General features: G+C 34.9%; 1 protein-coding gene across 1 annotated transcript in view; it reads left to right on the top strand.

Moving 5' to 3' along the window:
* Positions 1-24,340, top strand: part of IREB2 (iron responsive element binding protein 2) — a 49,654-nt gene that overhangs the window by 22,023 nt on the left and 3,291 nt on the right. The window contains exons 6-21 of the mRNA XM_004017817.5: positions 1,784-1,853; positions 2,354-2,537; positions 3,501-3,640; positions 5,751-5,922; positions 7,872-7,972; positions 9,746-9,862; positions 10,926-11,085; positions 12,190-12,325; positions 14,699-14,783; positions 15,129-15,285; positions 15,596-15,720; positions 17,663-17,767; positions 17,865-18,007; positions 20,408-20,555; positions 20,640-20,762; positions 23,625-23,810. Coding sequence (XP_004017866.1) covers positions 1,784-1,853; positions 2,354-2,537; positions 3,501-3,640; positions 5,751-5,922; positions 7,872-7,972; positions 9,746-9,862; positions 10,926-11,085; positions 12,190-12,325; positions 14,699-14,783; positions 15,129-15,285; positions 15,596-15,720; positions 17,663-17,767; positions 17,865-18,007; positions 20,408-20,555; positions 20,640-20,762; positions 23,625-23,810 — 2,152 coding nt within the window. The remainder of the gene's footprint in view (positions 1-1,783; positions 1,854-2,353; positions 2,538-3,500; positions 3,641-5,750; positions 5,923-7,871; positions 7,973-9,745; positions 9,863-10,925; positions 11,086-12,189; positions 12,326-14,698; positions 14,784-15,128; positions 15,286-15,595; positions 15,721-17,662; positions 17,768-17,864; positions 18,008-20,407; positions 20,556-20,639; positions 20,763-23,624; positions 23,811-24,340) is intronic.

Raw genomic sequence — 24,340 nt, forward strand, 5'->3', positions numbered from 1 at the left:
TCTTTTAAAGGTTAGTTAAAAATAACTTAGACTTTTTCAGGTTTAAAAAATTTATCAAATATAAGGTATGCTGCTGCTGCTGCTGCTAAGTCGCTTCAGTCGTGTCCGACTCTGTGCGACCCCGTAGACGGCAGCCCACCAGACTGCCCTATCCCTGGGATTCTCTAGGCAAGAACACCGGAGTGGGTAATTTAAGGTATAGGTTAAGGATATTGTGAATGCATATTTCATCATAATTGCCAGATAGTAACATTTAAGTCATTTGTCCCTAAACTGGATCTTTCAAGTTCTAGGTGGTTCTCAGTTTTGTGCTCGGTATTGTTGTAAAACCTTGGGTTATAAGTGACCTCAGATGCTTTTCCTAAGAATTGAGTATAATCTGTGGGTCCTTTGCTATGTCAGTTCTGTGTAAGTATTCTGTTCCTCTTACCTAATTTTCCTGGTTTTTAGGGACTTGTTGAACTTTTGAGATTGATGTTTCTTGTTTAGAAATTAATTTTCTGAAAAGGAAAATTTATTGATTCAAAAAACCATTGATTTTTCTTGGTTATCTTTTTATAAATGGTATGAAGCCCTAAGGTGGTATGTTTTTATTTCTAAAAATCCAATATGGTGTAACATTTCTGTTTAATTTCAACTCTAAATTGTGAAATATTAAGACTAGATATTATCTCTTGCTGTATGAAAATAGTAACTCTTTTCACGTGCTTTAATGCATCAGTGAAGTATTATAGACAAAAAATGGAGGGGTAGACAGTTCAGAGCATACATCTGGCACTTGAAATCACTGCTTAATTTGGAGTCAGGTTATGAGCTAATAAATGTTTGTATAGTACTTTGTAGCTTTCATGTACTATGGAAAGGTAAAATAATTGGAATGGCTCTAGAAAGCTTTGTTCCCTGAGGTCCTAAGAAAATCTCATTAAGATCTGCTATGGCTTCAGATGATCACTCAGCAATGAATTATTAATCTTTGTTTGAAAAAAAGTTGGCAATTAAACAACTGTAATTATTTGGACCCTGGAGGACATGTATAATTTAGGTTATATTGATATTCTAGTCAACACTTAAATCACCAGCTGGCAGATGAAATAAACAACTTAAAGCTGTTAGAAATAATTTTTTTTTAATATCCATTAGATAAAAATAGCTTCCTAAAAATGGCAATTTGTTTACTGCTTGACAGTGAATTGTTTTTATCTCTTAATTTAAATAATTTATAGAAAATATAATCCATGTAAACTAAAGTACAACTTTACATAAGTAGAACCTTCCATTTGTGGTGGGATGAATACAAGATTTTTACCCAAAACTCTTTTTAAACTTATAAAATGATGTTGTTTGTCACTGCCGCATAGTGATAATCAACAATCATCTCCCAGTTAAAGTGGTGTAAGCGTCAAGTGGGTGGAAACATACACACTTATTGTATATTCATTAAGGTAACTACTCTCCTTTTTCCTTGCACTAGAAAATCCAACAAAGCTTACCATGCTACTTGTAATATTTTAGCCAAATCTCACAGTGATGCATGTTAAGTACAGTTTGGGACACTGGTGTGGACGTGGCTTAAATATTAAGCCCTTGCAATTGCTTTCTGGTCCTATTTAAAACAGAACTTCATTGTTGAAAAGAAAATAACTGATTCTAAAAGTCTAGTAAATTACTATTCCTAGAATTTTAGAAACGTGTTTGTATGTAAGTACATAAGAATGCAGACTTAGAAACATGACAGCTCTTTTCTATAATACATAGATTTAATGCCAGCTTTTTTTCTTTTTAGACCTGAAACAGTATTAAAAAATCAAGAAGTAGAATTTGGCAGAAATCGAGAGAGGCTTCAATTTTTCAAGGTATAAATGATTTGGGGGAAATTGTTTTAATAAAGTTTATAAAATATTGAAAGATACAATTTTTTTATATCTGTAGATCAGAAAATTAATATTAGCAGCAGAACCCTTTTTTACTTTTTTCCTTCAAATAAAATCTTAATCAGAAACCCTAGTATATAATAAAATATTAAAAACAGTGGCTCTAGTTCAGGTGTGCCTGCAGAGTCTTCTACTTGAGCCTTCCCCTTTTTCTGTCCCTGAGAATCCTTGGAACATAGTTGAAAGCTACTGTTTATCTGGACTGTTAGAACATTATTCTTTGACTTTATTTTGTTTGAATAATCTGCAAAATGAATACATGTAGATTTAGTATCTGCATATTTGTTTTTATGTATTGTAAACTTTGACCATAGTGAACATTGGTAAAATATTTTCCATTTCAATATTTATTTATATGTTAATTGTGAACCGAATTCAGATATATGTTAACAATTGATTTCTTAAATTTGAATAAAATATAGTGGAGTTCAAGAGTTTTTAAGAATGTGGCTGTAATCCCTCCTGGAACCGGAATGGCTCATCAAGTAAACTTAGAGTATTTGTCAAGAGTGGTTTTTGAAGAGAAGGACCTCCTCTTCCCAGACAGTGTTGTTGGCACAGATTCTCATATAACCATGGTGAATGGTTTGGGGATTCTGGGGTGGGGTAAGTAAATGACTAAATACATTTAATTCTTTTGAGAGAGGATGTCAGGAACATTATAAAAGAAAGTAAATAGCAGGGTCTTTATAGCCTATTTGAGGCTGTTTTTTCACCTATAACAGTTAACAACAAAAATTAAATCTAAATTCAAGTGTTTGTGGACAGTGTGGCGTAAGAGAGAATTTATGAAAAGAAAAGTTCACGGTGACCAGCACAGCACTGCTGTTTGTGGCGTGATTAGTGATGGTGGTTGGGAAGATCCCCTGGAGAAAGGAATGGCAAGCCACTCCAGTATCCTTGCCTAGAGAATCCCATGGCCAGAGGAGCCTCGTGGGCTACAGTTCAAGGGGTTGCAAAGAGCTGGACAGGACTGAGCGATACACACTTTCACTTTTCTAATGATGATGATGTCTGTGAAGGCGATGTGGCTACTCCTTTGTTTAAAGTCCTTCAAGTGGCTTTTCCTGGCCTTCTTTATAAATCCAAATTTCTTCACATTTTTAATAGGGTCCTCGGCAACATCGTGCCCCTAGCCATTTACCCAAACACATCTTAAAGGCTTGTTTATTTCTCTGAGTAGGCTGTGCTCTTACACCTCATGGCTTTGTGCCAGCTGTTCCCTCTTTCAGAGTGCATTTACTCTTTTATGGGTTTTTAAATTGTTGGCTTTTAACTTCTTGAGGTTGACAGGGGCTGGGTTCTATTCATACCTGTATCTTGAGCATAGTACAGTACCTAGCATTGGAGATACTAAGTGTTTTCTGAATTTAAAATAATGATAAAAGTAAAATTTTTTCAACCTTGTGAGTGAAGTCATTCTTTTGAGAAGACTTGAGTTTCCTATCTACAATGATAGCATTATAGCAATTCTGTGTAAGGTTAAGACAAACTCGTGAGACTAGAGATTTAGATGTTGAAAAAATTATTAAATGCACCATACTCATATACCTGTGTTTATTACATTAGGGGTTGGAGGCATTGAAACAGAAGCAGTTATGCTTGGCCTGCCAGTTTCTCTTACTTTACCAGAGGTGGTTGGATGTGAATTAACTGGTTCATCGAATCCTTTTGTTACATCCATAGATGTCGTTCTTGGCATCACGAAGGTGAGCTAAAATCTTACTAGCTGTATAACTCGGTAGACATGATTTTGTTTTGTAAATAGAAGAGCCCCATGAGAGCAGGTATTTCAGTTTATCACCTTATCCTCAGCACTCTGGTGGTGGTATTAGCTTTGTCACTGTGGTTGTCATCATAGTAATACTTTATACTGGTAGGTACGAAGCAGTTTGTTGTGTCGTTGTTCCCTTGAAGTGTTAACTCGTTTATTCTTCATTACAAGCCTATGAGATTGGTACTGTTAGTATCCTCATTTTAATTCTGAGACACAGTAAGGTTTAGTGACTTAACCAGAGGGTCATAGGGTTGAATATTAAGTATAGAACAAGAATTCTAATCCAGGCAGTCAGGTTCTTAAGTCCATGCTCTTAACCATTATGCCTTATTGCCTCAGTAAATACTTGTTGCCTACTTGAATTCAAAAAAATCACACTTAGGAAATGTCTAATTGCATCTCCTTTAACATTTAATTGAATCATTTGTCTTCTGGAAACTATTACTGTATTAGATAGTACTAAAAACTGTGTGGTAGTGTCAAATTTTTCTGTTGACTGTTTTAACATTTTTTATAGTTACTTTGCCATACACCTGAAACTAACACATAAATCAACTGTATTTCAATATAAAAAGAAACTATAGAAACTCTTTTTCTGAATTTTTAAAATGCTGGCTGCATGCATTTAATACATGTAATCTAGGTTTTCCTAAAGACAATAATTTGTAACTCTCCACCCTAAATTTCATTTTCACTAACTTTATTGTTATGATTAAGTCCCATTTCATTAAATGAAGGAACCTGGCAAATGTTCCAAATAGAATTCATATTTGGATCCCGGAGTTTGAGCATTTTGGGTTAGATTTCTGGGCTGAAGGCTTTTAGAATACTCCGCAGGGAAAGAAAACGGTATTGCCTCCTTCTTACCATTTAATATTGATCCTGCTTCCCTAATTAGAAAAAAAATTGACATCTTGCAGAAATGATTGATTCAGTGTATGGTAACAAAAGATCAAGAAGTTAAATTGAGAATTGACAGATTATTCCTAGAGGAAAGGAATAGCCCATTATGTTTTTAGAAAAACCAATTCTTTTCCTTGCATATCCTGAAACCTAATGGTGCTTTTTAGATTCCTCTGGCTATATTTTTTCTTAACAGTGTTATACATCTACTTTAGACATTTTTGCTTAATGATAATGAAAGTTAAATCTATATGTGTGCATACCTTTTTGAATATTTTGTCCCTTTTTTGAGGTCCTGTTCTAGTCATATCTTTATAGAATTAGTCATTATTTTTCAAAATGTATATTGTGGTACCTCATTAATTTGGTGAAAGCAGCATTTGACTTGGTATTTCTAATCTATATTGCTCTTACCATCAAAAATAAAACAGTGAAAATAAACATCTTTCTTTTAGGGTTGAGTTTCTGCATCTATAAAAAAGTTAGGATTAAATGATCCTTAGCACTTCTAAAATGTTCGAACTTAATATTATTCATAGATTGAATGTTGTTTCATACTTAGTCATTGTCCTGGGCACACTCCCTCTGCCATTCTGCAACCATTTTACAGTTCAGAAAAGGTGGGTAGCTGTTTTGGTTGCAGTAATAAAAATAATTTTAGAAGGAATTAAGTTTGAAGCCACATGTTAAATTCTATCAAAATGAAATTTATGTATAATTAATGATGCTGTCAATATTTGGACCAGTATTTGGAATTTGAAGAATCTTTATAGCAATATATAATTTTTTTAATTCAGATACATGGTTTCATCAATATATTAGTATTTCACTAAATCTAAGATGCCTTAATTGGCTAGAAGCTAAGAAAAAAAGAAGACTGCCAGTTATAGTCTATGGTGTACCCTGATATCAGAGACATTTTGAATTTTCAAGTGCTTTTTTATCCTACCAGTGACTGGACTACTCTTCTGTTGACTATTTGCTTTTAGCTGGAAAACCAGAGTGAGTTGATGTTTCATAAAAATAACAGAGGACCTCTATCCTTCACTGTCACTAGCAATGGGTTAAAAATTAGATTTTATGGTTTTTAGAGAATCCATGCTAATTTTGTATGTGTTTCTATCTTTCTCTTTATATAGCATCTCAGGCAAGTAGGAGTGGCTGGAAAGTTTGTTGAGTTTTTTGGAAGTGGAGTTTCACAATTGTCTATAGTAGATCGAACTACAATAGCAAACATGTGTCCAGAATATGGTGCTATCCTCAGCTTTTTCCCTGTTGACAATGTGACATTAAAACATTTAGAACATACAGGTAAGACGTAAGATCACTAGGAGATATTTATAATAAATTACTACCTTGTACATGTTATTTAATAGTCATGATATGATCTTACTTTGAAATAGCAAGTTTGAAATAAACCGCATCAGATGTGCTTAAAGAGTGTTGTGTCCTCAAACTCTAGTCCACTGTGACCCATTACAACAATTTAGAGAAATTATTCTAACTGCTGCTCTTTGCTTCACTTTTCCCCATAATAATGGATACCTTCACCCTGTTAGTGATCAGACTTTGCAGTTTAATGGAAGTCATGTTTTCCCGCATTCACCGTTGTTGTCTTCTACATCCAGGAAGAGAGGAGTCACAAGATTATTTGAGAACCAGTGCTCTCTCTAAAGAATAAGCAGCACTTAATTTTGTGAAAAACAGCATAGGGTTACAGGTTCCAAATTCTTTTTGTAGCCTGATTGACTGAGAACTTTGACCACTCTTCTATTGACCATTTAATACAGAAAATACGTACAAAATGAGAATGTGTTGGTTTTATAGACCCCTGGTCTTTAAAAGTCAGTCTCTGTATTTTTCAAGAGGTCATTACTAAACTGTTGATACTAATCTCTAATCATAAGTATGTTGGGGAGATATTTCTAGTATTCAGTTTGGGGGCGGATTATTTTAAGTTTTGAATCAAATGGCAAAATGGATGGTTGGTTATTTGAAACCTTGGAGGGAATGGTCCTCATAGAATGCAGAGTTTTCTCTAAACTGTTCTTTGGGTTGTAGAGTGGTTCAAGAGAGAAATGCCTCATTCTTCACATTAATATGAGTTAATGTAGTAATGACTATCACTGAGTAACAAATTGTCCTAAAACTAGTGGCTTAAAACAGCAATAATCATTTATTGCTACACAGTTTTAGTGGATCAGTAATTCAGACAGGGCACACAGCCAGGATGGCTTGTCTCTGCTTCATGATGTCTGGAGCCTCAGCTGTAAGACTTAAAAAGCCAGGGCCAGGAATCCTGAAGGCTTGTTCACTTGCATGTCTGGCAGTGAATGCTAGCTGTCAGCTGGGAACTTGGCCGGGACTGTCAGCCAGAACACCCATATGTGGTTTCTGCACGTAATCTGGGCTTTCTCTCATGGTAGCTTTTCAAGGGTTAGTAACCCGAGAGAGGAGGGTTGGGAGAGAGAAAGAGGCCAGCTAGAAATCACATTGCCTGTATTTGGGGAATGAACATATTTTCTGCCTCTGTCATATTGTAAGAGAACATACATCTTGGGATATAAATTGTTTTGGCAGTAATTTCTCAACATCTAAATATTTTAATTTTTGGAAGATCTTGTTAAATCTCTCTGCCCTCTAAAACTATTCTCTCATTTACTTTATTTCATTTTGACTGGTACACTAATGTTGTTTGTTGTTTAGGGAAAGTAATGAGTTTCATCTTTCATGGTGGGTAGTAATTTATTAGGTTCAATTTCATCACTGGTTTTTCTCTTGGAAACAGTAGTTTTGTGAGTATTCTATAACTGGCTCAGTATTTTTTATCTTGACTGTGATGAGTAGCTCTTTTTAAAAAATAATTTATTTGTGTGGCTGTGCTGGATCTTGGTTACAGCATTCAGGATCTTGAGTTGCAGTGTGTGGGATCTAGTTCCCTGACCAGGGATCAAACCTGGGCCCCCTGCATTGGGAGCATGGAGTTTGAGCTACTGGACCACCAAAGTGATTGAGTAACTTTTAAAAGGGGGTTCCGGTATGTGTTTTATAAAGTAGACTTTTCATGAAGAGTGAAATTTCTGCTATTGTTATTATCAATTTATAGTATTAATATTATAATATTATCAATTTATAAAGAAATCTATTCTGAGTGCTTAGTTATAAGTAACATTTGTTTCTTACTCATCATTGAAATTCAGCATCCTTATTCCCAAAGATTCAGAAATTCAGGATTTTTGTTGTTTTAATCGTCTTTTTAGGTTTTGACAAAGCCAAACTCGAGTCAATGGAAGCATACCTTAAAGCTGTGAAATTGTTTCGAAATGAGCAAGATAATTCAGGAGAACCTGAATATTCCCAGGTATCTACAAAATAACCCACCAAATAGTAGTTAAGACTGTAAATTCTAGAGCCTGCCCTTCTGGGTTTGAATCCCAGCTCTAAGACTTACCAGCTGTGCAACCCTGGGTACTTGTTTTAGCTTCTTTGCCTCAGTTTCCTCATCTCTGAAATATGAAGATAGTATCTACCTCATAGGATTTTTAAGAGGTTAAATGCAAATTTATTATAACAGTTTTAAGAACACAGTAAGTACTGAATAAATGATAACTATTATTATTTAACAAGAAGATAGTTATGTGACCTTTAATGTTAAAGATATCTTTATAGTCTAAGCAAATGTTTCTCTGTTGGAAATTTCTCTTGAGGTAGGTAGAATTTACTTGCAGGAAAGTTTTAATAAAATTCACTTTCTAAAAATGTGTCAGGGATCTAAATCAGGTTGGTGTTATCATTGGTATAGTTAACTATTTTAAGCTCTTTTTTGATGGGAAATCCATTTTCTCTCTTAGCTTTAATTTCTTCATAGCTTGTATCCCTGCTTCATAGCTTGTATCTATTAAATTGTATAATTATTTGCCTGTCTTTCCCTTGCCAGAATACAAATAGGCTCCATGAAGACAGGAACTTCACCTGTTTTGTTTGGCACTCTATCCCTAGCTCCTAAAAAAAATGCCTGGCACATAGCAGATGTTCAGTAACATGTTAGGTGAATTAGTGAATATATATAGTTATATTGAATGCTGGATAGAACCCATCGGAATTGAATTTGTGGGACATTTGGGTAAATCTTTGAACTTCTTTGGTTATTTTCTGGTCCCTTTGCTCTGTTTATTGAATCTAGTGCTTTGTCCACATTTTTTTGGAGAGACATAAAGGAAAATTTTTGGTGGTATAATGAAATGGGATAAATTTGTCTATTAAAAAACTTGAGCATATTATAAGAAATAGAATTAAAATTCATCAGAATGTTCATTTCGAGAGAAATTGACATACTAAAGACACAGACTAGGATCACCTGGGTTGGTGAAACAAAGGTGTTAAAAAAAGCAGATGTTTCAGTTGTGATGAACCAGAATAAACAGGGCTGTTAAATAATGATAGAAGCCATAGTGAAGAGAAATTTAATTTGAATCTATTATACCAAATGAAATGTATATTGGAAAATGGTAGAAATACCAGAAGAAATTAAACGGAAACCTAGCTGGGAGGTGGGATTTTTATAAAATATGACTTAAAAAAAACAAGGAATAAAACATGGTCTGCAGAGGCCTGGCTAGCTAGACACACTAGAACCAGGATTAGCAAACCCCTTTTTCTGCTATGTGTCCCCCAGAACCCTCTGTAGACCAGACTTAACATCATGCAAGCTGAGAACAGAAAAATGTTTACCAAGGCTACCCATGTTATTACAGAGTAGATAAAGGATGAATTTGGAGATTAGAAGCAATAAAATGACAGCTGGCACAAGCATCTACTTTGTCATCAGGCATTTGTGAAGTCAGTGTTATCTTTGTTGGGGGGTGGGGAACATTCGAGAAACAAAAAATTTTGTGTAGACTATACAGTTGGTATTGTAGTTTGCATACTGGTCTACTAGTCTTTCAGCAAATTTTCATACGTTTCATAAATTAGGTTTTAATGTATATTTCTTGGGAGTGTATGTCATCATTAAAACAGATTACATTAAAACAAATGTGAATATACTCATTCTGTATCAGAAAGTAGTACTCAGGTTGGAATCTGTACTTATGAATTCTAATTCCTTTTCTCCCTCTTCTCTCTCATTTCTTAGGTGATCCAGATTAATCTGAATTCAATAGTTCCATCTGTCAGTGGTCCAAAAAGACCTCAGGATAGAGTTGCTTTGACAGATATGAAAAGTGATTTCCAAGCTTGCTTAAATGAAAAGGTAGATTACCTTATTTGTCAGTACACTTTGTGCTAAGTAAGTAGTCAGGAACTAGCAGGATGGTCTATGAACTCAATCTACTGCTATATTTTTATATATGGCACAAACCAGCAGCTCACTCTTCTTCTGTCGAAAATATAAGTCAGTCAGACATCTTATGAGGTTGTTCCCAGATTCACTGTGAGGACCAGAGGTTGATTGGGTATATTTAAATAAAAGTTTCAATTAATTAAAAACTGAGTTTCTTAGTCACTATAGCCTCATTTTAAGTTGAATAGCTTCATGTAGCCATGGCTCTGGTATTGGACAGCATAACAATTCAATATTTGTTTATATCATCACAGAAAGTTCTGTTGGACAGCAGTGGTCTAGACTGTCTGTGATTTCCCAGACTAGGAGAAAACTACCATATTGTTGTAATGACTGTCTTTAAATCTGGTAACCAGGTGACCTCTTGACTTTTGGGGTTTGTACTTTCCGTCTTAAGAATCATGGCTTTAATCTTGTCACTTTCTCCATTTTGAGAACAAATAGCTGGCTTTATTTTCAGAGCCTTTGGTAATTTCTTTATTTTCTTCCCTTTTTTTGGGGTGGAAAATGTTTAACTTTACAGGAATAAAATAGTGTAATGAATTCCCATGTACCTCCCTTAAACAATTACCATCTTGCCTCATCTGTTCTACACACCTGTAGACATAAGGATCTTTTGAAGCAAATCTTCCAGGCCATTTTCAAACAAAGAAAAAATGTTTACCATCTTTTGAGAATTCCTGTTAATTAGAATGAATAAAGAACAGCAAAGCGAAATAAAATCTGGGTCCTGAGTAAGCTGGCTTGACTCACTCAGTAGATAAAAGCTTAGGAATACCACCAGACTCCTATCACGATTATTCAAATTCATGCTTCAACTGAATAATAACTACTAAAAGTCATGGACTTTCAGCATCACTCCCAAATAGTCAGAACTTATCAGATGTCAAGGATCTGCTGTATTTTCTACCCATCTTTTTTTTCTATACATATCAAGAATATTTAGTTTATATTTATGTGCAAATTTGTGTAGGTTGGATTTAAAGGCTTCCAAATTGCAGCTGAAAAGCAAAATGATATCGTCTCTATTCATTATGAAGGAAGTGAATACAAGCTGGCTCACGGATCTGTGGTCATTGCTGCCGTTATCAGTTGTACCAATAATTGCAATCCATCTGTCATGCTTGCTGCAGGTAGGTTGTGGTTTATATCCATACAGTTTTCTGTTACGTTCATATTCTGTTTCTTAGATTATGCATAAGTATAGGTGTCTTGATTTTTTTTTCCTGAAGATGCTTTTCTTTTTTAACAATTTTTATTTATTCTTTTGGCTGTGCTGGGTCTTCATTGCTGCATGTAGACTTTATCTAGTTGTAGTGAGCAGGGACTACTCTAGTTGCAATGCTCAGGCTTCTCATTGCGATGGCTTCTCTTGTGGAGCATGGTCTCTAGAGCCCAGGCAGAGTAGTTGTGGTGCACAGGCTTAGTTGCCCTGCAGCATGTGGAATCTTCCAGGACCAGGGGTCAACCCCATGTCTTCTGCATTGGCAGCTGGATTCTTAACCACTGGACCACCAGGGAAATTCTCTATGTTTGATTTTGAGAGCCTTTCTGAGGTTTTAATTAGGTCTAAAAGAGCCTAAGATTGATTTATGTTATTAATTTTATTTTTATTACAATGAAGTTAAAATTTCAAAATTGTAACTTATGTATCTGAGTTTTAGGTTACATCTGCTTTTTCTATCAATTTAGAAGTATATTTAATTAGCAAATCTCTTGATAATCTATTAGACATTTACCATAGCAGTGTGCTAGATTCCACTGAGATATAAAGGAAGTAAAATATCATTGTCAAGGTATATAAATAACAGCTCACAAATTTTATAAAATCAAGTATAATAAATGTTAAATTGCCATTTCATTATGATTATAGCATTTAAAATCATTCTTTTAATGGTATGAACCATTAAGTCATAGTACAGATTAATATCATGTGTACATGATATTATTATATATTATTCCATTTGTGTGTATGATGCCTTGATATCCAACCGTATCTTAACAATGTATAACATAAAGTCACTAGTATATCTACGACAACTTTTGTTTCAGTGAAATAAATCAGTAGAATAAAGTGGACAGGATAATGACAGTAATTTTGTGAATTTCAGACTTTCACCCTAACCTATATTGGAGGTTACCTGTAAAATGAACCCTTTCTTACTTCGTACTTTAATATGAGGGAAACAGGGAGAGAAACTTTGCCATAATAAATTATTGTTTATTTACTGTTGCAGGTCTTTTGGCTAAAAAAGCTGTTGAAGCTGGTCTACAGGTTAAACCTTATATAAGAACAAGTTTATCTCCAGGCAGTGGGATGGTTACACATTACCTCAGTTCAAGTGGAGTATTACCGTATCTTAGTAAGCTTGGGTAAGTGATGGTTACCACTTTTTAATATTAGTATTCAGCAGTGATTGAAGCTACTTGTTAGGGCTTTTTATATGCAAAAAGAAGATAGAAAAAAACACTTAGGGTTCTACTTGTTGCCTTGCCATTGCCCGAAAATCCTTGAGACTGTATCATGCAGCAGTCATTTACTGGGTGTATTTAGTCAACAAGGCAGTGTGTTGGCTACAAAGAAGTAGATGTGATCTCTAGTTTAAAGATGTAAATACAAGACACACAAGTAAAGCCAAGTAACAATGACAGTATAAGGGATGGTAACAGTACTGCATGATTTCTATGAGTCATGTAGATCAGTTTTCAGAACTGAGTGAAATCTGATAGGTTGCATTATTAATGAGTAAATTGTCTTACGTGTGGTTTTGTGAGATTATTTGATCCATTAAGCATAGGTTAAGTTGTCCCTGAACATTGGAGAAAATAACTTTTCTTATATTTCTTAAGCACTTCAAAAAAATAATTGATGCTAGCAATGTTTTCACTGTGTATCAAGAAACATATTGTCTTACATAAATCAATTCTTTTGCAAAACTGATAGGTTTTAGGTTTTTTTCTTTGTTTAGAAGAGTAGCTGGAAGTAATTTTGAGAATTATACCTACAGTTTTTCAGTTATTGGTGCAAATGTAATTGCAGTTTTTGCATTGTTGAAATTTGCCATTCAATATTGGAATACATTCTTAAATAAATACGGTTATGTTATACATCATTTAATGCCCATTTCTTGCTTCATTTTTTTTCTCATGACTTATACTTGCTGTTTGTATTTATTTTGGACTGTGGAAATGATGTTTGACAAAAAGCAAATTCAAACGACTTTCTTATTCAAATTCAAAATGGATTATAGAGCAGTGGAGACAACTCGCAATATCAACAATGCGTTTGGCCCAGTAACTGCTAATGAACATACAGTGCAGTGATGGTTCAAGAAGTTTTGTAAAGCAGACGAGAGCCTTGAAGATGAAGAACAAAAGTTGACAGTGACCAACTGAGTGCAGGTCTTCGGAGCTGATCCTCTTAAAACTACACGAGAAGTTGCCAAAAAAATCAACATCGACCATTGTACAGTCATTGAACATTTTAAGCAAGTTGGAAAGGTGAAAAAGCTAGGCTAAGTGGGTACCTCATGAGCTGACTGCAGATCAAAAATGTTGTCATTTTGAAGTTCATCTGCTCTTATTCTACATGACAGCGAACCATTTCTCGATTGGATTACGACGTGTAATGAAAAGTAGATTTTATACGATAGCCGGTGACACCCAACTCAGTGGTTGGACCAAGAAGCAGCTCCAAAGCACTTTCCAAAGCCAAACTTGCACTGGAAAAAAAGATCATGGTCACTAGTGGTCTGCTGCCCATCTGATCCACTACAGCTTGCTGAATCTTGGTGAAACCATTTACATCAGAGAAGTATGCTCAGCAAATCAATAAGATGTACTGAAAACTGCAGCGTCTGCAGCTGGCCTTGGTCAACAGAAGAGGCCCAATTCTCTAAAACAACATCCTGCCACATGCTTCAAAAGTTGAGCCAATAGGGCTATGAAGTTTTGTCTCATCAGCCATATTCACCTGACCTCTTGACAACTGACTGCCGCTTCTTAAACATCTTGCCAGCTTATTACAGGGAGAATGCTTCTAGTTTGTCAAATCCTGAAACATGGATTTTTACGCTGCAGGAATAAGCCAACTTATTTCTCATAGGCAAAAATGTGTTGGTATAATTGTTCCTATTTTGATTTTAATAAAGATGTGTTTAAGCCTAGTTGTAATGATTTAAAATTCACAGTCTGAAACTGCAGTTACTTTTGCGCCAACCTAATATCATCGTGGAATTTTTGTCAGGGACTTTTCTTGGGTTTAGTTGGTTGAGAATTAGAAGATTACTCCTATCAGAGTACCCAATTACAGTGCCTCTTTGGGTCCTTTGGTCAAATTTTTGCAGCCAGGTTCTCTTGATATTCGACAGTTAAACCTCTTTGTAGGGAAGTATAATATCCATTTTTTGAATGGTCATGTTATATTCCTAGCAGGTAATATTTGAGGAGTTTTCTTGTGTAGTGTGATAAGTACTGTGTCAGATTTAGTTAACCAAATCTAACTAGGGCAAGTCCTAAGTATCATCTCTTCAGAAGTTTGCATTCAGTACAGACAGCATGCCTGAGAGTCTGATTTGATTATTCAGGAGCTCTGAAATGAACATTTTGATGAAGGTTCATGTTTTGTTAATATTCTCTTCAACAGTCTTATTACAGTGGTGGAAATGAAAGATAAGACTGGTCCGTCCTTTAGCAGAAACTGTTGTGATTTTTCTATCCAATCACATTTTATTTTTTGAAATGCAGATTTGAAATCATTGGCTATGGATGTTCAACATGTGTGGGAAATACAGCACCCTTATCAGAAGCAGTTTTAAATGCAGTGAAACAGGTAAACTGTGTGGACCACTAGGACATCCAAATGGTTTTCCTTAATTATACTTCACTATTAAATTGTCACGTATGCATATTGATGTATTTATATTTCTATAGTCTTTACATCTCTTGAGAAAAGTAACCTATCAATCATAAAATGATTCTTTGAAATCATTTTTAGATCCTTGAAATAATTCCTTCCTAGTTTATTTACAGGATTGATAGTTCTGTGCCTAATAATTAGAAGTATGCTTTTGGTTATCTTTTCCTCAGAAATATAATATTTTGAGATTGCTTGTATGTGAGTATCCAAATTTGTACCATCTCTTGAATATATTTATGTGTGTGTTTTTTTTTTTAGGGTGATTTGGTTACTTGTGGGGTTTTATCTGGAAATAAAAATTTTGAAGGTCGTCTTTGTGATTGTGTTCGTGCCAATTATCTTGCCTCTCCACCCTTAGTGGTAGCTTATGCCATAGCAGGCACAGTGAATATAGATTTCCAGACAGAGCCTTTAGGTATGTTTTCCTTTGTATGTATGCATATATACCCTGCACATACTTTTTTCCCCAAAAGTTATATTTTTTAAATGTTTTCTAGACCATTCATTCTTTGAACTATTTCAAGAAATCTTATCACAATGCATGCATTATTAATTTTTGATTCATATGAAGAATATAAAATGTACAAGTAGTCAGTTTTTTTAGCTGCTTATGCCTGAAGCACTCTGTTGAATAATATACTTGGTTTCTATATGTCTGAAAAGATGTGAACATTTTGATGTAGTTACTTTTTATACTGAATTTCACATTAAAAAATTTTAACCAGGTACTGACCCTACTGGAAAGAACATTTACCTGCATGATATTTGGCCTAGTCGAGAAGAAGTTCATCAGATAGAGGAAGAACATGTTGTATTATCCATGTTTAAAGCATTAAAAGAGAAGATAGAGGTAAGACTCACTTGTTTCTTAAACAGTTTAGTGAAGTGGCTGCTGCTGCTCCTAAGTCATGACAGTCGTGTCTGACTCTGTGCCACCCCATAGATGGCAGCCCAACAGGCTCCTCTGTCCCTGGGATTCTCCAGGCAAGAATACTGGAGTGGGTTGCCATTTCCTTCTCCAATGCATGAAAATGAAAAGTGAAAGTGAGGTCACTCAGTTGTGTCTGACTCTTAGTGACCCCATGGACTGTAGCCTTCCAGGCTTCTCCGTCCATGGGATTCTCCAGGCAAGAGTACTGGAGCAGGTAGCCATTGCCTTCTCCATAGTGAAGTGGCAGTGTATGTTTATTTTACACATCTTTCTGAATAGGATCAAAATTAAAATTATATTATTTTGAATACACAGTTAATGAATGATGGTCATTTTGTATCTGAAATCTCTAATATCTAAGAGGCTTAGAGTATCAGAATTGATTTTATTTACTTATTAGAAATGTATAGCAAGCATTTATATTTGGCATCCTGAACATGGACACACTTCATAGAAACTGCCCTTGTTTATTGTTCCCATTCACATGATTCAAAATTCAAAAGAAATAAGAGCAGACAGTGAAATCTCCCTCCCACCCATTCCTTAGCCATCTGGTTTACCTCCTCAAAGGCAACAAGTTTATGTCAGTTTCTTAAGCATTGTTTCAGAGATGTTTTGTGTATCTACAAGCAAATACATACGTTCATACTTTTTAAAAAGAACTTAGAATATAAATATGAGAGCAAAAATGATATTTAGTCAGTTAACAAATACTTATTGAACCCCTACTATGTACCAGGCACTTTTCTAGCTGTTTGCAGTATATCAGTGAAGAAAACACAAAGTTCTGAAGGGGAGAGGCAGGTAGTAAACTGTAGACAGAATAATTAGGTAAATTATACAGTATATTAGAAAGTAATCAGTGCTGGAGAACATTAAAGAGCAGGGTAAAGAGAACCAGTTGTGTAAAATTCAGAAAGTTGATTGCAGTTTTATATAGGATAGTTGAAAACAGGTTATTGGAGCAAAGTTTTTAAGAGGTAAACAGTTAGTCATATATCTAAACAAAGAACGAGACTAAGCAGGTAGAGAGAGGGACCAGTGTAAAAGGCCTTAGGGAGGGAACCGTAGTGAAGGCAGTGTGACTAGAACATAGGAAACAGGAAAGATGGTGATAGGCGATGATGTCCAGGTTACATAGGGAATTATAGGCCAGTATTAAAATTTAGTCTTTTACTCTGATTGAAGAGAGATCGGGAGTATTGGAAAGTGTGAAACAGGTGTGTCATAATAAAAAAAGACTGCTGTCTTGAAATTGAAAATATCTTGAGGCAGGAGGGTTGGGTGATGAGAAGGATAGAATCAGGAGAACCTGTTGTATATAGTAGTCCAAAATGAAAAATGGTAATAGCATGGAACATTTCGGGTACCAAATGGAGGTGGTGAATGATGAAGTTGTGAATATAGTTTGAAGGCAGGACTAATAATACAGTGATATAGGACAAATATTTTGAAAAATGCAAGTTTTTCTCCATGATAATATTCTTAAAGATTGAAAGTATACCCCCAAAACACACTTAATCTCTTTAGCAACATGTTTAGATCTTTCTAAATTCTTTGGATTTTCTGGAGTTCTGTGAAGTCTTTCACATTCACTTTGTATTGAAAATTTATTTCTTTGGGTATTCCTCAAAATCTGATTTGCTGGCATTTGATGAGCAGGTTTTAGCCATTCTGTCCAAAGATGTCATAATTTTATAGAATGCACCATCTTGGCTTTCTTTGCAAATGGATGAGGCCTGTTTTCTTTTTTCATTCTAGCTTAAGTACTGTTTCAATTTTCTTGATTGTTATCATAACCCTCATTTTCTGACTCCATTTTATTTTTCTTTTGGTTTATCAATGAAAACCGTATTCACAGATGGGAAATAAGCGGTGGAATTCTTTAGAAGCACCAGATTCAGTTTTGTTTCCATGGGATTTAAAATCTACTTATATCAGATGTCCTTCATTTTTTGATAAGCTTGTAAGTACTGCTTTACTATTTAATCTTTTAAAAATTGTTAGGAAGTTGAAAAACCTCATGAAGAGTTAATCTCCTTCAACATTTTTTTACCTTTTAGACCAAAGAGCCAGTTGCACTCCAGCCTATTGAAAATGCCCATGTCTTATTATACCTGGGAGACTCTGTTACAACAGATCATATATCACCTGCTGGAAGCATCGCTAGGAGTAGTGCTGCTGCTAAGTATTTGACAAACAGAGGGTATGTGTACATGGTTATAGACTGTTTTTGTTTTATCTTCCTTATTAATTACGAGACTTTTACTGGGTCATATTCCTTTATCCAGAAAATTACATGCTATCATGGGTATCTGATTATCAGTGTATTTGACCTAAGCAATAACTGGGATACCTGTTGTGCTTGCTTTTGCTTATAACTTGAGAAATTGAAGTTCCTATCTTAAATTGAGCCCTTGTCCTCAAGTAAACAAATGATTGGAAACAGGATTTTTCTTTTTCAGTGCTACTTTGTTGAAAAGTCTAATTGGTTTCACCTACCAAATAAAGCCTGATGGTTCTAACCATCTTCCATTGTTGGACTGCACTGTTTAAATGTGTATTGGGGATTATAAAAATATACATGCATAGGCTAGACTTGATCTTCTTGAGCCGAAAAACTTCACAAGAATAATAAATGTGAATGTAAAAATCATTTACATAGGATATATAAATCCCAAACTAGAAAGATTTTGTTTCATTTCTACATGGTTAATAACATAAGAGTTGCTCCCTCTTCAAAGAATTATTTTGACACCAGAGATAAAATTTTGGTAAAGGTAGAACTTGCGGTACCACTGCCTGATTAGCTTTTTGATGCTTTAAGCTATGCAAATGACAATTTTCATTGAAAATATCTTAATAAAAATCAGTGCTACATTTGACAGCTCGGTTTGACATGTAATACTGCATAGCTCTTAGTATAATCTCATTAGTCCTATTGTGAAATCTGTGTTTGAATTTCTAGTTAATTGTAGTTTGGTGTGAATTAAAACACTTTTTGGTAGAGATTGCTAATAGCAACTCTGTTTGGTGTGATTTAGTGAAAACAAATCAGATTGTTTTACATATGGCTTTTTACATGGTGAGAAATGAAAGTTTTCTTTCTCCCAAATATTTTTTAATAGGTTGTAATTTCCATCTTGGTCATAATGTGATATAGATTCCATCTCCCCCCACCCCCCAAAAAAAGTCTCTCAAATACACAATTTTTATATTTTTTGTAATTTCTGATATGGATTTCTTAGCATAGTTAATACAGTAGTCGTCAGTTTGAATTTTTATTTTTAAAAGACTCAAACCCTCCACCACCAATGTTTAAATGCACATCCTGAGGTAAGATATTCAAATTAGAAGAACAGTTGTTGTCTTAACGTAAAAGAGCAAATTAAAGATAGATGGAAGTTGCTTGTTGGTTGCTGAGATGCTTGTGCCTAGTTTTCTCTTGTCCTTAAAAGTTCATTTATGTAGTGACCAATCCAGTAGCAAAGAACACCCACAGCACACAGATTATGCTGTCTAAATACCAATTCTTAGTACAAGCAACCAGTTCTTCTTGGAGAAATGGTTGATTCCAGATTTGTCACTGGAAAATGTACAAGATGATTCTGTGTCTTAAACCAAGAAAGAGCAAGAGCTATCAAAAACTACCAGGCTTTCTGTCAGAAGGTCTCAGGACCCAACTTGAAATCTGTCACTGCTCAAAGATGGGACATGTTAAGCATCAATAAAGAATAACTGGAGTGGATTGAAACATAATGAATATGTTTAAATCCATGAGTTCATAATGATACTAAAAGAAAAAAATTAAAAACACCAAGTTACCTTTGGAAGATGATGAGGAACCATCTCATTATTTAACAATAAAGGCTTTTCTGTATGGAATGTTTTTTCAATATAACCAAATCATTGATGAAGGAAAGTTTGTCTTCATAGAGGTTTTCCAGCTTTAAAAATGAAGGAATAATAGAAGTACAGCATCATTGTTTTGCAGTCCCTAATGCAGTCTAGACGATGATGGTCAGTCATTGGTAGCATTTCAGAAAGAAAAGTGGGTATCCTGGAAGTAATGGAAGTAAGAGCTGTAAGGCATCATTGCAAAAATAAAAACCCTGACTCTTAGCAGGTCACTAGATTTGACATCTGGTTAACAAGAAATACAGAAGAGGGAAAACATGAAATGATAGTGTGGCGATGTAGTCAGTACAGTCTAGATATAGGAAACTGTACTACAAATGACCTAATTTCTTTACATAAAGTATATAAGGGGGCAAAGAGGGAGAAGGAACATACAGATTATAAAAAAGCCTTGAGAAAACAGAATGAATTTATAAAACATACCTGGATCTGATTTGAGCAAACCAGCAGCTAAAGAGGAAAACCAGGGAGATTTGAATATTTACTGGCTAGCTGATACTAAGAAGTTTAAAGGTTTTGTTTATTTGTATCAAGGTAGTATTTTTAAGTCCATATCTTTTAGAGAAACAAACTGAAACATGTCCAGTTAAAATGTGATATCTTGATAAAAAAATTGGTTTTTAAAAATGTTTTACAGTTAAATAATGTGATTATTTTCCATCTGAAATAAAAACTAATACTCTTGCAGCCTTACCCCTCGTGAATTCAACTCTTACGGGGCCCGAAGAGGTAACGATGCTGTAATGACAAGAGGCACTTTTGCAAATATCAAGCTTTTTAATAAGTTTATTGGAAAACCAGCTCCCAAAACAATTCATTTTCCATCAGGACAGACGGTAAGGATATATACAGAGTGTTTAAGCAGTTGCTAACTAGATTAAAATTTGTATTAAAATTTTTATGTTTGTTTTAATCTACAGCTGGATGTATTTGAGGCTGCAGAGCTATACCAGAAAGAAGGTATCCCACTGATTATTTTAGCAGGGAAGAAATATGGTTCAGGAAATTCAAGAGATTGGGCTGCCAAAGGACCATACTTGCTGGTATTGCTTCTTAAATTTTATCTTAAAGTTCAAAGAGTTTTAAATATTCCTTTTTGTCAGTAGCATTCTATCAAAGTTTATTTTGTTTATTTAGACTTTTTATGTCTACTTGGATCTTATTTATAGGTTGTTTTTTTTAGGTGATCTTATATACATTGTACTAGTTGCTTTAAAATTTTTTAGATTTTATTTATGTATTTTATTATTTATTTTTAGCTGCACTGGATCTTAGTTGTTGGGCGTGGGTTTTCTCTAGTTGTGGCAATTGAGGGGTACTCTAGTTGCTGTGTGTGGGCTTCTCATTGTGATGGCTTTTCTTTTTGCAGAGCACAGACTCTAGGGCTAAAGTAGTTGCAGCGTGAGGACTCGAGAGCGTAGGCTCAGCACTGGTGGTGCACAGGCTTTGTTGCCCCCTGGCATGTGGAATCTTCCCAGACCGAGGATTGAACCGTGTCCCCTGCATTAGCAGGTGGATTCTTAAGCACTGAACCACCAGGGAAGTCCCTGGTTGCATTTTAGTACTCTGAAATTGATTAAACCTACATCTGTCTTATTTGTGAAAATAAATACGATAGAGGGAAAGGAGATTCTGTCTCAGATTACTGCTTTATAATAATTATTATTTATACTCATTGGTAGTTTTACTTGCCCCTTTTTCATTTAATTTTCTCTGATTTGCTCCATGGAGGTTTAACAGACTTAGAGATAGTGAGCCAAGATTTACTTTTGTTTTCAAATAGAAGATGCTGGTCCCTGTATCAGCTAAAAGACCTCTCTCTCGAGACCATTTCTTTGTTGAGCAAATAGGGGGTCTGCTGGGGAGAATAGTCGTGTGATATGTGCTTTCTGCTATTCCTTATCTGTGTTTCTCTTTACAGTTGTATTTGTGAAAAAGGCTGGTCAGGATACCGCCTTCATAGCTATCGTAATCATACAGATGTCATTTGTTTTTCATCTTTAACCTCTCCCTCCTTAAAATGTAGGTACTCTTAAGGAGTTGCAGAAATAAGCCTAATTTTTTCATCTTTGTAAGATAATAATTTTAAGTACCAGCATAATTCAGAGATAGTCCAGTTTTGGTTCTTTACCATTGCAGTAAAGCAGTTATCACAATAAAGCAAGTTGCACAAGTTTTTCTGTTTCCCAGTGCATATAAAAATTATGTTTACACTATACTGTGGTCTATTAAGTGTGTAACAGCATTGAATCAAAAAAATTGTACATTCTTTAATTTAAAAATACTTTAATGATAAACACTGACCAGCATCTGAGCCTTCAGCAAGTCATATGGTAACATCAAAGATCACTTATCACAGATCACTACAACAAATAAAATAATAATGAAAATATTTGTAGTATTATAAGAATTATCAAAACGTGAGCAAGATGCTCTGGGAAAAATGGAACCTGTAGACTTGATTGACATAGAGTTGCCACAAAACTTCAATTTGTAAAAAAAAGAAAAAGAACAACAAAAAACCATTATTGGCAAAGCTCAGTAAAAAGATGGTATCTCCTGTATCATGAATATTAATTATAAGTTATCTTTTTCGGAAGTTTTTTAGCCCCTGCCCCCCCCCCTTTTTTTTTTTTAATATTTCAGGCTTTCCTCATATAGTTGTTGATCCTTGGCTGTCTATTCAGTTAGATGTTAAGAAAATGATTACAAGCTGGGATTGTGGGCTGGGTTTTGTTAGTGGGCCTTACTAATTATAAGCTACTTTTTTCATTGAGAGAGCCCTGTATATCAGTATCTGTAAATATTTTCTCTTGAGGCCATGCAGTTTCTTCATGGAAGGAGACCCACTGAAGAAACAGACTTACTCCTGCCCCATGTCTGATAATATTCTCACCTGGCCTTTCTGTGAGCCTAGTGTTCCTCCTCAGTCGAGAGCGACCCTGCTCTACAGGGTGATAGAGCGACCCTGCTCTACAGGGTGATGCACTCCCAAGGGGTGAAACAAAATCTTACTCTTTGTATGTGTAAAGTACACACACATATATATACATAAACAGATACACAGTATCTTTGTGACATTAAATTTTGGGAGGTAGGCAATTAGGAGAAAGATGTGTTGAGAAGGGAAATATCTTTAAAAAAAAAAAGGCTCCTTAGGAGGATAATAATGGAAAAAAGTAGAGATGCACAAGCCTTCAGCTTATTTTCTCTAGAGAATAACCTCCACTCTTTCTGAGTGGGGACTGAGCTGGAGATCTTATTTCTTTTTATAGACTTTTCACTGGTATCCCAGTATTCTGAGAACCTTATGCCTCTGAGTCTCAAGCCATTTCTAGGTTCTTTGTTGCAGAGTGACTCAAATCTTAGATTGGGTATCACTCTAATTTCAGTTTGTCAGTCTGTAGTTTCAACATTCTCTGCTAAGTCAGTCACCTGCCTCTATTTTCTGAATATTTACAGAATTTGCACATCCTGTTCTCTTTGTTGCTGTGGGCTCGTACTTCTTTATTCCCTTATTTTAATGACAGTTTAAGAGGGAGTGTTGATAAACACATACGTTAGATCTACCATAATTAAACAGAAATCCTTTTGAGCCCTTTTTGAGTTTCAAGCAACTGCCCCCAGTTATAGAGAACACTTAGTATGTGGTAGGCACTGGTGGTACTTAATCCTGGAGTAGCAGAGGGGCAGTTAGAGTTAAGGAGCTACTTAGAGATACAGGAAAATAATCTGTAAAAGGTTTCTTTAAATAAGTAAAAGGTTTCTTTAAATACTTTGATATAACATTGACCTTCATATGGGGTAGTGGGTTTGAAGCTTTTACAGAAGAGCCAAAAGTAGAGTTTTTTCCCCTTTAAAATTGCATAGTAGAACGGAGGAAATAAAATGCATGTTTGTTACAGGGTGTGAAAGCTGTTTTGGCTGAAAGTTATGAAAAAATTCACAAAGATCATTTGATTGGAATTGGCATAGCTCCACTTCAGTTCCTTCCAGGAGAAAGTGCAGATTCCTTGGGCCTCTCTGGCAGAGAAACATTTTCTTTAACATTTCCTGAAGAACTGTCTCCTGGAGTTACATTAAATATAAAGGTATACCTAAATTTCTCAAATATATGATCATGTACAGTACTATATGTTTAACTAGATGGTTGTAAACTCAGTAATAAACAATGTCTGTAAATTACATATTATTGTCAGCTAGTAAACAAATTGTAGTTTAAGAAGGCTTTATTTTGTTTGTACTTGAACCTGTGTTAATACAGTTGGTCTCTGAGGAAAAGTAGAAAATGTATATACTTAGTCCAGAAAAAAGAAAACAGGAACTTGGCAGTTACATGTCCCAGCTTCCTCTTCCTTGCTAGCAGCTCTCTGGTAATGTAATGTTTAGTCCAGGCATGCACACCGCTTCATTAGAAGCCAGAGCTGAGTGTTCATGGTTAGAGTAACACAGACTTTACAACTAAGAAAAAAGGAAAATGAGTAGCAGATATTATGTGCAGTGAATATTTGATTTTTAACAAAATGAACATGAGTAATTAGTATAACATCCCTAACTAGTAAGTCAAAATCTGAATGATTTAATACTTTAAATGATAACAGTATTTGTTCTTTAGAATTAG

This window comes from Ovis aries, chromosome 18 (assembly GCF_016772045.2).
Source record: "Ovis aries strain OAR_USU_Benz2616 breed Rambouillet chromosome 18, ARS-UI_Ramb_v3.0, whole genome shotgun sequence".
In the NCBI taxonomy this organism is placed as follows: Eukaryota; Metazoa; Chordata; class Mammalia; order Artiodactyla; family Bovidae; genus Ovis; species Ovis aries.